The following is a 16,228-nucleotide window of genomic DNA, read 5'->3' on the forward strand; positions in this document are numbered from 1 at the left end:
AAAATTTTACAAAGAATACAAAAATTTAGGACCCCATCCAGACCATCATAAAAATATGGCTAAACAAAACCACAGGCGTTTTTTTTTTTTTAATGTTTTTTCAAAGAATATGAATAGAGGGGCGTCACATACAAACTACTGTTATATTTTAATATCGTATGGAATTAAGAGAAAGAACATATTAATTAAGTGAAAATAGGTTAGAATATTAAAGAATATTTACTAAAACAAATTAAAAAAAAAAATTAGAAAAAAGCCTGCGTTCTAAACACAACCGGTACATTTTCATGGTTCTCAAATGAAGAAAATATATCCAACACAAACATGTGAAATTATTATATTATATTACTTTCTTTGCGACCTGTATATAATATTTTTATATTTTTTTTTTTTGCATTGTGTATATATGTGTATTGTTCATATGCTATCAACCGAACGGGGTATAAAAGTGCATTTCTTTAAATAATAAATATATATTATTGTCAGTAACCGCTGTGTTGGGTCCTCTACTATTTCTTTTATATATTAAAGACATTACAGATAATCTCCATAACCTAGCCCGTTTATTTGCAGACGACACCTCTCTCTCATATTCTGGTAGCAACTTTCAAACAATTGAAAGTGATATTAATAAAGACCTTTTTAGTTTAAATGAATGGGCCAAAAAATGGTTGGTAGATTTTAATCCAAAGAAAACCAAAGCATTGGTGATTGCAAATGTTAAACCACCAGTAATGAATATTTTATTTAATGGTGAAAACGTTGAAACTGTTAAATGTCACAAGCATTTAAGGTGTCACACTTTCATCAGATGGAAACTGGACCAGCCATATAGATAATATTACAAAGTCTACATTAAAACAAGTAAATGTATACTAAGGAAACTAAAATTTACACTTTCCAAAAAAAGCTTATCCAATATCTATGTCACTTTTATAAGACCACTATTGGAATATGGATGCGAAGTATGGGCTGGGTGTTTTGAATATGAATCTAATAAACTAGAAAAAGTACAATTGGAAGCTGCAAGGATAGTAACAGGGCTTACAAAATTTTCAAGTTTAGAATCCTTATATTTTGAAACGGGCTGGGAAACTTTAGCAGAAAGGCGTAGACAACGAAAATTAACAATTTTCTATCAAATGCATAATAAATTTTGTCCCCAATATTTAATCGACTGTCTACCTCCAGTTACATCTGATGTCAGTGGATACAACCTAAGAAATAATGATAACTATATACCCCTAGATGTAGACTACGAATAACTGAGAAGTCATTCGTACCATCTACTGTCAGAATATGGAATAATTTAAATCCAACAATAAGAAACGCACCAACTATCCCACAATTTAAACGAAAAATAAAGGGTGAACTATTTAGACCTCCAACATATTATGGTGAAGGGCCTAGAAAATTTAACATACTGCATACAAGACTAAGGCACCAGTGCAGTTCATTAAATGCAGACTTAAATAAGATAAATGTAGTGAATGATTCTAAATGCTCCTGCGGTTCCCCTGTTGGAGATGCCATCCATTACTTTCTAGAATGTCAATTATATTATAACCAAAGAATATCTCTGATTAATGATCTTACAAATATGAACATACACATTGATATTGAAACGCTATTGTTTGGAAAAGATGCATATAATTACGAAACTAACTCTAAATTTTTTGATAAAGTTCGTTATTTCATTAAACAGTCAAAACGATTTTAACGTTCTAAGTCAGCAGCTTTCTTTTTTCTTTCTGTCCTATTTGCTTTTTTGTTGCCATGCAAATGTGTGACCCCTTCCTTTATTTTCTATAATTGTCGCTATATTATGTATGTGTTTGCTGTCATCATATATGTGTATTGTATATGTAAGGAGAGGACTTAATATAAGTTGTTCATGATAACTTGTGTCCAATCCTATTGCTTGATAAATGCAATAAAATATTATTAAATAAAAAGACCGCTGTGGATAGTAAATTATAGCAATTAATAATAAATAGTAAAAGTTGTTATTTATAGTAAATACTAACAGTTATACTATTCCCAGGTAAAAGTAGTCAAAGCAGGTTGGTTTTGTTGTTGGTAGAAAAACTGATTGGTAAGTATTCAGATTGTTTGGGAAGATTTTCATAATGACTCGGTTTAAACAAAGTGGGGCTAGTGCGTAAGCACTACACATAAAGTATAATATATTTTGAATAACCTAAGGTGGGCGACTTTGCAGTTTAATTTATGATGGGCGTTACTTTGCAAATTATTCTTAGTGAGGTTGAATGTGTGCCCATTGCGGGACATTCTTTATCATGTTATCGGTGAGCGAGTTGGCAGGTCTTTAATCAGAGAGATCATAAGTGAGTCAAACTTACCTTCAGCGGGCGGATTAATGTGTTTAGAACGCAGGCCATCCGTTCGCCTGTATTTTCTAGAACTCATTTTAGCGAAAAAATTACGTGGTTGGACAATCTCACCATACTAAAACCATGCACAGTAATTTATGCTGGCTTTACAATTTAGTTGCTTACATTTTCAATTTGGAAATCATGGAAATAAATGTCGTTGAAACAAACAGCTAGGGGAAAAAAGTGCAACATGTGATGGCTGACACACCCAGCTAATTACGTTTCTGGATACTATCATCAAATTTCAAACAACAACATTATATTAAATAAGAAGTATTGATGAACCTGCACCTCAATTTAGACAAGATAAAGAGAAGGAACATTCCTTATCACAATTTTATGAACATTCTTATACAGGAGGTATATCAAGAGCCCATTACTTAATTACGTTAACTGGGACATTAATTGACAACTAAACATTTGAGTTAACTTTTAAGACTTTTAGTGTTGCCATTTTATGGACATGATATTTTTTATAGTTTGTGTCTTGAAACTATTAGAATGTATTACTCTCCGTTAAATAAGTTACTGTTGCTAAAATGGGAATTGATAATTTCATTTTTCACTTAAATGGGTAAAAAATCTGGCGCTAAAATGGGCTATACTTTGTCGATAAAACGTCCGGTTTTTTTTCTCGCTAACATGTCCTCCGTCGCCATCAGCCTTCAGCTCCACTTTAGGAAAAGCAGCATATATGTACTTAAACAAATGAGCCTGCGCTCAATAATGAGCTCACCTATCTATTCATGCCCCTGATATAATCTTCATCTTTAAACAGAGTGAGTGAGCATAGTCTGAACATTGCGACAGAAAGGCTCAAAGTCCCTTTGACATCTTTACCATTTTGAAATGCTTGATTTACTGCTAAGAATTATTGAAACTTGATGCCGATAACAATTCATAAATGTGGTGCATCCGAAGCGCTTCTTTGAATTTCTGAATTCATCATGCACGCTCGAACCCAAACATTTGAAAGCCGTGAATGTGTAATACTTGAATACGCAAGGAACTATTAAATAAATCACATGGGACTGCAAAAATCCGGATTGAATCCAAATCCCATGGGATTATGCAACATGGGATTTTACATATGGGACTACAAAATACCATGTTTTTTTAATTCAAATTGCAAAAGAACTTTATAGTCTACAGTTTTAAAACTGGGTATTTAATGAATCCCATGTTATTCTGTACATCAGAATAGCCAAATCCACATAAGGTCAACTTTGCACGAGGGAGTTGGAACTAACTTCATTAACTTTCCAGTCATTTTTTTTGACAAATTACCAACGTGATAATATTGAATTAAAAAGAATAACACTTTCAAGTTTAATAGGTTATTAATATCATGCCATATCAATAGTAATGAAAATGAAATTAACGTGCTATTTAGTCGTGATTGTGGCTTCTATTGTAGAAATTACACACTTTTATCGCTTATTTATGGCATGGCATTCTCAAATCTAACCCCAAAAAGTCAAAGTTTTAAAATTAATGATGCAAGGTCAATTAACTAACCGTATTTATATTTTGCACAGTTTGAAAAACAGGAAGTCACAGTTAACTACTTTGCAACTTAACATTTTGGTTTTGATGGTTTACCAAGCATGCTAATTCATTTACATTTCAAAAGTTTGCATAACATCTGTATATGTACAATTAACCCGTTTATATTTCTGTTATAGGTCAAATTCAGGTCTAAAAATCTTTAAATTTTTTTAATTTCATATCTATACGATATATATAAAACAATTCAAACGAGACTGAAAACTAACGGCCTGATTTATGTACAAAATGATGAACGAAAAACAAATATGATATACTGCAACAAACGACAACCACTGAATTACAGGCTCCTGACTTGGGACAGGCACATACAGAATGTGGCTGGGTTAAACTAGTTAAGACTGTTATTTTAGGAAAACCATTGAAATGAGAATGAAATGGATATATGAGCAAGACATCTTGGATCTTTTGATCAAAATTAAATCTTCTATGATGTTTTGCAGTATGTGCATTTTTCTTTTCAATCAGTTTGTCCCAAATCGACATTCACGACACTGATTGTAAGGTTTCAGATTCGATGTTACATAAACCTGCATATTATTATAGTGCTCTTTTTTATGTAAAATACTTGCAATGAATTAAATCGCTTCTATATATTGTGACACCTGAATTATCGCGATACATTACTCCATTCTGTTAAAGATTTCATATGATTCCTTTCTTTTGCGTTCACCTTTTCAAAAGCAGACAAAGTTCATTAAAACAAATCAACATTTGAAGAAAAAAAATATCTTAACAATTTATGATCACTGCTCTTTCCGTTTGCAACTGTTTTTCATTTCTCTATAGCTAACGAATGCAGTCAAATTAAATTTCATAAAATGAAAATGAAATCATGGAAGGCTGACCAGCCGCTAATCCTTTCTGTTAAAAAAAAAATAAATATTGGTAGGACACAAAAAACCCCGAAGACGACAAGTAAAAATCCCATATACCCTAAACGATGATTACTATACATTGAGTATATTGTAATAAACACGAGCTTTTATAAGTTTCTTGCATTCGTCCGCGACTCGGATACTTATTAATCATCCATTTTAGCACAACGTTAATTATACAGTTATATAAATTCAAACGGAACATATAGCTGCTAAATATAGATACTTACAAACAGACAGACAGACAGACAGACAGACATAAAAAAAAATCATTCTGTTCAAGAAATGCACTCACCGTCTCAAAATGTTTCTGCCTTTGATTTCACAATACACGTAACTTTTGTCTGACATTGATGTTATGTATATGATTACCTCGTCGTAAATTCTAAAGTGAATGAGGCGGAAGTTACCAAGGGTACACCAAAACCCCATCAAAACAGGGGGTAATCTCAGGTGCTACGGTGATTTAAAATTACCATTCTTTTGTAAAGGTAGCATTCTCTTTTGTATTGAATCCAAGCCCTCAGTAAGGTTTGGCTCTATCCGAAATAGCAGAGCATGCAAGGAAATTTCGTTCGTTATTCATCAAGTTCGGAACCTGTATTGAACAGATTGGGGACTGCCATCCAAATTTTTTCATGTGTACAACGAACTAAAACATACACACCGAGTCTTTGCCGATATACAGCAACACCTAACAATTATTTAATATGTACAAAAATGATACAATCTAACAACATGTCCTCTGTACCGAACAGTCTGTCACTATCCGACAGTGCACGGCTGGTACAGTCTGTCCTCCCAGTGGCAGATATTATCTAAAAAAAAATTTGCAAAAGGCCTCCCTTACACATTTCTAATGGAAAGAAGACTCGCTTTTGAGATGCTATAAAGCGTATTTAGTTTCCTATGCATGTGCTATGATATATAATTAATACATTTTATTTGCAATTGGCTGTTTGATGTTTTGACCACGTTAAATGTTTTGAAATTGACGATAACCACAGTAGGTATAGTGTCCGGCTGGGATCGTGTTTTTTCGAGTGATTTGATCGGGGTATTTTCGAGTGTGACCATGTTTTTTCGAGTGAATATATGCTTAAAAAATGTAAACAAACAGACTTCTTTTTTGTAAGGCGTGAAATAGATGCTTAAACTTAATATCCAAGATCATACAAGGTAAGTTAGTATTGGTGATAAAAAGAAATCATCACCCTTACATTATTTTGTGTTCTAAAAGTTTAATTTAGCTTTATAATGCTTTTATTTCTAAATATAGAAGAAAACTATTTTTATATAAGTACCAATGCAAATTTCAAAGGAAATGTATACTTGGAATCTATACAGACACTTTATAAAAATTCTTGTTATTACTTTGAGAAGGAAAATTTTAGAATAAATTCATTCTATATGTCCGTGTTTTTTCGAGAGCAGTCCGGGTTTTTTGAGTGCGGTCTAGGTTTTGATCGGGTGATTAAACAAAATTTCAATGGCTCAAAATCTTATATGTCTGTGCGATTACGTTTGAAAAACAATGAAAAGGTTCAAATAAAGTACTTTTTAAAGCACGAAACCTATGCATTTAACCAGTTTGATAATACTGTAGTACGTAACACGTACATTCGTAAAAAGCATCGTATATTGGTATATTCACCGGCATTGGTATATTGGGATATATCAAACCTGTCCACGCCCATGTAAATATGGTGGAACTATCCAACAAGTTAACGCCCAGGTACACGTGTTGTATCGATCCAAGCATACGCATATCGATGTCGATTCAACCAAATATGGATATCATACAGTAAATATTCGTGTTACAAACAATATTTATGTGAGCACAGACTGTTTATAAAGAAAAGAAAATGTGGTATGAATGCCAATGAGACAACTATCCACAATAGTTCAAATGACGAAGATAAAAGTAGATGTGGGCCACTGTACGGCCTTCAACAATGAGAAAATCCTATGCCTTATAGTCAGCTCTAGCAGACCCCAACATAACAAAATTGAAACAATTAAAACGAGAAAATTAACGACATAAGTTATATAATACAAAGTACGAAAACAAAAAAATATGACGGACATGAACCAACGACAACCACTGAATTACAGGCACTTGACTTGGGACAGGCATATAAAGATTGTGGCGGGGTTAAACATGTTTGTAAGCCATCAACCCTCCCCTAACCTTGGGCAGTAGTGTTACAGCACAAATTAAGAACAAACTGTAAAAATCAGTTACAAATTCGGTACGAAGCACAGACAAACCAACTAACATAAAAATAATAGATACAAAGTATCGATATAAGAGTACTTGCGGTTACTGAAAAGCTAGTTCAAAGCCAGTTACAAATGATAGATAAATCATGTTTTCCCAGAATAAAGTATCAAGCAGTAATATGTTGGATTGAGACGTACGTACATTGTGTGTGTTAAGCGGGTAAGTGCATTTAACAGAAAATACATCCTAGATGTTTCATTTACTATTTGTCTTGATGATAATTTGTTTTATAGTTCCATGAATGGAAAACAAGATCGATTTTCAAATGCTACTTCTGTAGTGCGGAGTATGATCTAGCGTATGTTATACTTGATCACAAAGCAATAAAACATCAGTTAGCAGTGTTTAAAAAAAAATGAAAAATACGGATCTCTATCTAGACATTACAATTACAAATGTATATCTATTGAACTCTGCGAAAGACATGAATTAAATACACGAGGTGTACGCTATTGTATACATATTTTTCTTATTATTATTTCAAAAGGATCATATAAAAGCTTATAGATTAATTATAATATTGTTTAATATATGCATGTATTCCATTCAATTCAAAATATTTTGTCAATAGGAAATAATACATGGGCGGATTAATTGAATTTTTTTTTTTTTTTTTTTTTTAGGGGGGGGGGGGGGGGGGGGTGGGCTTGGCTGATCACCGGCCGCTCTTAGAAGAATATTTGTGGTATATTGCATTTTACTGAATTTCTAACTTCTGTCCCTTTGTTTTCTTAATCCTATTTTAAAACTCCATGTTTCGCCACTGTGATATATATAAATCATAAACTATTATTTACTGTAAAAAATATTGTTGCATGAAATGATATTGAAAAAATTATGAGTCCCCTGTTCTCGGTTCTATAAAGAATCCAGTAATTTCTAATATATCTTGATACTGCAAGGTTATGGTAAAACGATTTCAGAACAGAAAATTATCATTAAATTGAAAAGGGTTAAATTTGATGAACATAGTAATTTAACATGTTTTGTTACTTATTAGGAATATATAATATTGCTCTTCGCTAAATTACAGTTACAAACTAGAAAAAGTTCGTTTTCAAGCGTAAGAATGCCTTCTTTCTTATTCACATTTTTTTTGAAAAACCCGGACCATTTGTTTAAAAACCCGGACGTTTTAAATCTTGCTCTCGAAAAACCTAATCTTAGATATATAAGTCTCAGAAACCTTTTCGGCCTGCTTTTCAATATAATAATTATGATTAGTAATTATGAATACTCTAGAAGATGTCAATGACATTCTAACTCACGTATTTTGTTAATTTACTGACATAAGCAACACTTTTCATATCAACAATTTATTTCACAGGTATCACGTCAATTACAAATATTTCAAACGTTCATTACTCATACAGTAAATACAAAAATCAAACAAGTCAAATTCTTTCACACGGCTTAGCTCATTTACACTATACACTATAACGAAAACCATCCAAACATCTTACTCGATCATGCTCATACAATATTGACACTTTTAGTTTTTCATTTATTCTTTTACAGAAAAAAACAAATGAAATTTGCATAAAGGTATCCAGGCCTATTTTTTCATATAGAATAAAACCGATTTATCAAAGATATGACTTATCTAGAATGAAATTAACATATTTTTAAGATTACAATGTGTTTGAGTTCGTTTTCTTTTCTGAAAAAGAATTTAAACATGGATTCATGTACCGACATTAACGCATTCACAATGGGAAGGTACTTCAACGGCAGCAAATGTTACTGGAGGATAATGTGGTAAATGGTCATCCCAAATCAGTAACCATTGGTGACGATACATCTGTACACATGTATTTCTACCACACGTTGCATTTTCTCTGAAATTAAACAAACTATTTTCAAGCAGATGAAAGTTTACAGAACAAACTGTGTAAACCTAGTAAACATGAATACTTCTAAACACCGGAGCTTATTATGATATCATCTCGGATAGTTTATTTCAATTTTCTAGAACTATGATACGCTATATTCTGAATGAATCAATTTCCAGAAGGCCGGCACGATTTCATACAAGTGTATAAGAGTGCAGACCGGCATGATTTGATACCAGTATATAAGAGTGCAGGCCGGCATGATTTCATACCAGTATATAAGAGTACAGGCCGGCATGATTCCATACTAGTATATAAGAGTGCAGGCCCTCATGACGTCATACCAGTATATGTTTTGTACTTTGAACTAGCTTTTAGTAAATAAGAGCCTTCTTTGGTACGATATAATACTATTTCTTGTTCTTAGTTGGTACTGGTTTTAATATTTTATCTCTTATATAAATTATTTGAATCAGACTTATCACAGAGTTTGTACTTGTATAGACAACACGACGGGTGTCACGTGTGGAGCAGGATCTGTTTATCCTTCCGGAGCACTTGAGATGACCCCAGTGTTTGGTATAGTGTTCGTGTTGCTCAGTCTTTATATTTCTATGTTTTGTTTTGTATACTGTTGTTTGTCTTTTGATGGTTGTTGCCATTGTGTTGTCTGTTTGTCGTCAACTTACTCAACGCCACCGTTATTTCAAGTGTGTATGTTGCCTATTCAGGAACCTCGTCCGTGGTTGTCTTTTGTTATATCTTAACGTGCTTTGTTAGTGGAACAATTTGGTGTAAGTGACAGATCTTTTATAGTTTCTTGTTTAACTTCAATAGCTTTGAACGATTTAGAGCTTGACTATTGTGTATGAATATGTGTATTGTTGAAGGCCAAATGTTGACCTCTAGATGTTTTGGGTCGTTGCGTTGCTATTTCACTGACGAATACCACACATCTCTATATTTTCGTACTTATTTTTGTACTATTACTACAAAATACTTCAAAGAGCTTTAAAACAAGTGTCCATTGCTTTTTTACTCATTCACTAGACATTGACAGATACAATGTAATTAACGTGCAATCATAATAGAATGAAGCTAAGATATACAAGTTAAAACAGACATTCTGCTAATGTCAGTTTTAGTATACTTACGGACATTTTCCAGTAGGGACAAACTGGAAAGCATTCTCAAAATGCACGACCTTCAAATTTCTTTTGTTGGATACAGTTGTGTTTATTACTTCATATGCGAACTCCCTATAAATACAAAACAACTATTTGTAAATACAAAACGGTATAAATCTATTTTTAGTAACTCAAAACTAAAATCTACCTGCTTGTGTGGTACATGTTCACAGGCTTTTTGACATGTCATACAGTATCTTGAAAAGGTTTCATTCTTATTAATCAAAAGATTTAAGTGACGTAGGCAACGACGAAAATAACTTCGAAATCAGTTCAAGAAATCTATTAATTGCTAACTCTAAAATGAAATGAATTCAAAGGTTGATAGTGTATATTTTGATCCCCAACACTTTTCAAAAATATATTTTGATACTAAAGAAGAAAGTATATTGGGAATATTTAACTGCAACATTCATTACCGTATGAATAAAAGTAAATATAATATCACAGCAAACCAACAACATAAATGCACCAAAAACAGACACAGCACTGGTTTCCGGGAAAAAAGGAGCAGTATGGTGTGGTTAAACTGTCAGTGTGTGTACTCTATCGTTCTTTATTTTATTGAAAAGTATTTGTCTTGATAATATCGAAATTATAAAAGGCTACACTACAGAAACATGAAGATAACACTATTTTTACCAGCAGTGGACATCTGATGCCAAAGAATACTTGTAATTACTAAATGCAAGCAAGCCTTTTGATGTTGAAATCAAGCAGTCTTTATTTATCGCAATGCCGACAAAATATCCTTTAAATAAAATTCATAAAGCAATGCCATTAAAGGTGCAAGAGAACATCTGTTGCCATAACCAATGTAAATATTCCATAAACAGAAAGAAAAGAAAACAGATAAAAGGTTAAATAACAACTCAATATATATTCTTAGAAGGAAATAGGCTATGCCAACTTGTCTTTTGTAGAATTCTGATAAAACTAAGTAAAGAATTTGACAAGGTTAGGATATGAAATTTATTCTTTTCTGCAATGAGAATTTTGCTTTCATCGTGTTGCTAATTGTCAAAACCAAATAAAATCTTTAACATAAAGTCTATTGCTTGTTCGTGAACGATGCCGACCAGTCTATGCTGTTCATCCTTAGTGTCACGTGCTTAGCGGAGAAGCAGAAAATAACAATTTTAAAGTCTCTGGTTTGACCCGGCCGGGGTTCGAACACACGACTTCCCGCACTCGAGGCGAGCTCGAGACCACCGAGGCGGTCTTAATTAGATCGAATCAACCAACTGAAAATTAAAAAAAAACGGCCAGTGAGAGGAGCCAACGAAACATCTCTATTCGGGAAAGGAGAATATTTACATCGGTTAACGCTTTTGGTAAACGCTGCTAAAATAGTTATAAAATTAAATTACCGTTTTGGGTATATATTTGGTTGGTTGAACCAGATAATCCTTAATCCTATCGTAAACAAAACATGCTTTTAAAAAATGAAAAACCCTTTTTTTACATGAATTCTGGGTCAGTAAATGTAGTGAATACTTTGTAGTTATGCAATATGTTTAAACCAAATATCTAACAAATCCGAAGTAAAATCTTCAGTACAGATGGAACTAGTTTAATCAATTTTCACTTGAATGACGAAAAAATCCAACACCGATTCCTAACAATGTGCGTGTGTTTTGTGAGACGGAATTGCATGTATAACATGAGCATACCATGTACTCATGAACATTGCTTTAATTACGCATGTTAGTTTTCCATTATGTTTTAGAATATATGCAGATGAAGAAACTTAAATTAAGTAGGTGTTTAACTGAAACAAACGTCAATCGTCTCTAGTTAAGGTATATCGGTAGGTATATTGGAATGTTACTTTCAATTAAAATTTTATATAGTCGTTGATACAAAGTAATCTAATACAAGGTAAATTAAATTGTTAAATGTGTATTTTTTAAATATGCAAATGGAAGTGTACTTTGATAGATTTTCATATTTTTTACACGAATATTTACATATATTAATAAAGTCATTTCTAAAACGATTTATGCCTTTGTATTTGATATAATATATTATCGCAAACATACATAAATTAATAACGTACTTTTTAAACAATTTATACATTTGGAATTAGTATAATAGTTAAGAGTATACATGGTAGTAAATTTTACTTATACATATCGTTGTCCATTTAATGTCGTCCCAATTAGGAGCATTCTTCCAGCATTAGAAAAATATTATATATCTATATGCACATAGTTTTATGCACATTGCAAATTAAAACTGACAGCAACTTGCTTTTTTTTTTTTAGAAAAGTGTAGAAAGACTTACGTTTGGCAACATGAATCAAGCACAGTTTTGCTGTTTGGAATAATATTTCCAACATAACTTGTTTCATGAGTTCGTCGTGTACCTTCAGGTTTGATGACAGGTAATTTTGTAAGATCATTGGAATTGATCAACAGTCCTGGAAACATAGTTCTGACAATTTCACTCATGGGTTTAGGTGTTGATGTTGAATGATCGGAATGATCGTGATGATCCGAACAGTTACAGTTTGGTTTCTTCCACCATCCGTGATGCTTTCTCCACCATCCCTGATGAGAACAGTATGAAATGCCATACACACAGCTTAATACCAGCAACAGTAATCTCTGGTAATGCGCCATGTTGTAGGTCCTAGAAGTAGATCATAACATACCATAATTCAAGGGTATTTTATAGGAAAACACCACTAAATTAACATTTTGACATTAAAAAAAATAAATAAAAACAAAAGTTTAAGATAAAATCAATGCTAAACTATGCAAATATATAAGATTTGATTAACTATATGCGGTTTTGGTCTTTAAATAAATGAATTGAAAATGAAATTGAGGATATCGTAATATTACAAACATAATATAACAATGACGGAATTGTAAAAAAGGATCCCTTGAGGTATTTTAAAAGTCCAAACGTAACGGATATAAGAAAGAAAGAGTGGGGCTAAATTTAAAGTTAGTCGACCACCTTTGCAAACTCAAGAAAACAAAAGACCTTATGAGTACTGACATTTTTATTTAATGTTCAAGTTAACATTTCCCGTCTGTGTGTTTATTTTTGAAGTCGCAAGGGTTATGTTATGAATGGATACAAGACACACATTAATAAACTCCCATTCAGTATTTATGTCAAAAATTTCATTGTTTAACAAAGAATTATTTATTTCTTGTCAGTATCTATATCATATAGAAGTTAATGGCTTGTATGTCTCTTTTTACCTGTGGTGTATCTTTCCGCCTGTAAAAGTACAGACTTGCAATTTTTCATTTTTTTTTTCAAATTGAAAATACATCAATATAGAAGATGTGGTTTTAAAACAATGATTGGTCTTGATATGTCAAAATATCTATAAAAATGTAAACCAGCACGACTGCTTTATAATGATGACAAGGCAAGTAAATAAAGGCAGATTGTAAATACACATTTAGAAGTAGTGACAATATACCCCGGGGATTTTCAATATGAAAAGGAAAGGTTACTATAATGAAGTCAGGTCACATTAGTGCAGAATTGTTATTTGAGATATCAATTTTGTGTCACAAAACTGTCATTGTTGTTATCAGATATGACCAATTTATATGAAACCATCGGTAGAATTAATCATGCGCAACAACCTTAGCCGAAAGGATATTTGATTAATATCAATCTCATATTGTATATATAATACATCTTGCGGCAAACAAGTTGTTGCCCACATCTGAATATCAGTCACGGCAAGATATTAGACTTTTGGTAGTTTTAATAGTATTTCCTGCAAATGCAAAGATTTTGAAGCCCCCGAGCAAAGCTAATGTGCGATATAATTAAAGCATAGTTTTATTGATAATTGACAGACTTATTTATTTAATTCATAATTAATGTTATTCAAAAGACTCTGGTGGAGAGTGGTTTCAATGGCAATTATACAACATCTTATTTTTATATCATATTCACTTTTAATTTTTGAATTCAAGAAGTTATATAAGCGGCCTTATGATATTTTCGTTTTGCTTCAAAAACTTAAATTTAAACTTCTTAAGGTCTTATTTCATTATATATCACTTTAAGTTGTATAGCCTTATGTGGTAATAGATACGAAGCGTTCGGCTTTGAGAAATTCTGGAGACGGTTTATCCAAAAAAAAAAAGTACTTTTAACACAATCAAACCAAAACACTCGATTAATTTCAGAGTACTGTTTAATAGATATATATACACTATAAAAATAAGGGCATGTGATATGATTGCAAATGGGACAACTTTACACTAGATACCGAAGGATGATAATGAAAAGAACTATAGGACACGTTATGGCTTCCAACAATGAGCAAAACCCATACCATATAGTAAGCTATAATAGTGTCCGGTATGACCCCTAAAAAATGAAACAGTTCAAAAGAGAAAACCAAAGGCATAATTTATACTAAAAACAGCAAACGAAAAACAAATCAGTCAGACAACAACCAACGACAACCACTGAATTACAGGCTTCTGACTTGGGACAAGCACACACATAATGTGGAGGTTTTAAACATGTTTGTGAGCGTTCAACCCTCTCCGTACCTGGGACAGTGGTGTAACGGCACAACATAATAACAAACTGTAACAATCAGTTGGAAAAAGCTTGACTCATCAGATCGATACTAAGCGTACAAAAACCTCTGACCAGAATACAAAATACACAAGGTACCGATCTAAGAGTACTCACAGCTACTGAAAACGAGTTCAAAGACTTTTCCAACTAAATAAATACACCCTGTTTTTCCAAACTGAAGTTAGTACACCTCCATTGGATTTAGTGTAAAGACGTCATAAACAGTTCGAGAAAAGCACGACCTTGTCAAAGCCAAATATACGTATCTACAGGATGTAGGACCAAAAGTGTTCATCACAGTATACAGCCATACATATATTTAGTTATGTTTTAATCGTTTAAAAACAAAATCAATGTTAATACCGATTATGACAATGACATGATATAATAGGCATGAAGATGGAATTGATTGCAGATAAGCTAAATTATCTATCGTAAAGGAGCGTAAGATGCAGTCACAGAAATAATTATTTGATATATATATATATAATTCGTCTAAACAACAGCCCATCAATGTTAGATCTGTAAATTTGTGGAAGCAAATTTTTTGTTCTTCTCTGGCCGGGATTCGAACTCATGCATATATATATATATATGTAATCAGTATACAGGTAAGTGTTGGCTATGCATAGAACATGTTACTGGGGTCGTAGTTAAAAAAGAATAGACCCAACAAAACAATCTGCCGACCAAAGAGTTCCATCGGTCATAAAACTTTACTCAGTAATCGGAGTACAAAAGCGCTTGAAACACTAAATCCAGCATTTTGGTTGCATTCTGAGTCCGAGTAGGATAATTGTACTCCAAGTTTTTATGATCGCAAGGCCTGATTCTTGTAAAGGAAAGCTAATTAAGTCAGATAACATACATAGAAAAGAACAAATGCTGATACATTCTGAATAAAAACCATCAACTTCTTTTTAGAGCTTTTGTAGCTTGTTAAATAAGTTTAAGTTAAGCACCCAATTATGCTCTATTCTTTATTTTTTTGGCCTATTTTTCTCTATTATTTACTTTTTTAAGCCCTTTATTCTGTTCATGTTACCAATTATTCTCCATTCTTTGGACCCCATTCAGACCCTCATAGATATAGATTTGTTGGATATCTTCACATGACCAGGGTGTGCCGTGTATGTGTGGCTGTTCTATTCCCCCTGTAATTAAGATAATGCTAAAAATTTCCAATAAATCTATGGATTGTATGAATTTCTTAAATAACCTCTAGAAAAAATGTGCCTATTCCTTACAATTCTCAACCCCAACATTTGAAATTTTTTATTTTCATTTATTTCGGCACACTTATTTTCGTTTCAATTCTTTTAATTACAGTCTTTGTCCTATTAAAATCGAAATTATTCCTACAAATAATAGATTTGTTATCATTTTCACATGGCCTGAATCGTTATTTTCGCCAATTTAATTCGAATATAATGAACACCCCGTGCCATGTGAAAATGATAAAAAAAAATCTATGACTTGTATGAAGTATTGCGATTCTAATAGGACAAAGAT

General features: G+C 32.4%; 1 protein-coding gene across 1 annotated transcript; it reads right to left on the bottom strand.

Moving 5' to 3' along the window:
• Positions 1-8,452: 8,452 nt before the first annotated feature.
• Positions 8,453-12,772, bottom strand: LOC127733558 (uncharacterized). Its single transcript, XM_052242903.1, has 3 exons — positions 12,431-12,772; positions 10,111-10,215; positions 8,453-8,962 (listed from the first exon to the last, which is right to left on the bottom strand). Exons 1-3 carry the CDS (start codon positions 12,766-12,768, stop codon positions 8,809-8,811), a joined length of 597 nt encoding a protein of 198 aa, XP_052098863.1. The 5' UTR covers positions 12,769-12,772; the 3' UTR covers positions 8,453-8,808.
• Positions 12,773-16,228: the final 3,456 nt, after the last annotated feature.

The sequence above is a fragment of the Mytilus californianus genome, unplaced genomic scaffold (assembly GCF_021869535.1).
Source record: "Mytilus californianus isolate M0D057914Y unplaced genomic scaffold, xbMytCali1.0.p SCAF_3, whole genome shotgun sequence".
Classification (NCBI taxonomy): Eukaryota; Metazoa; Mollusca; class Bivalvia; order Mytilida; family Mytilidae; genus Mytilus; species Mytilus californianus.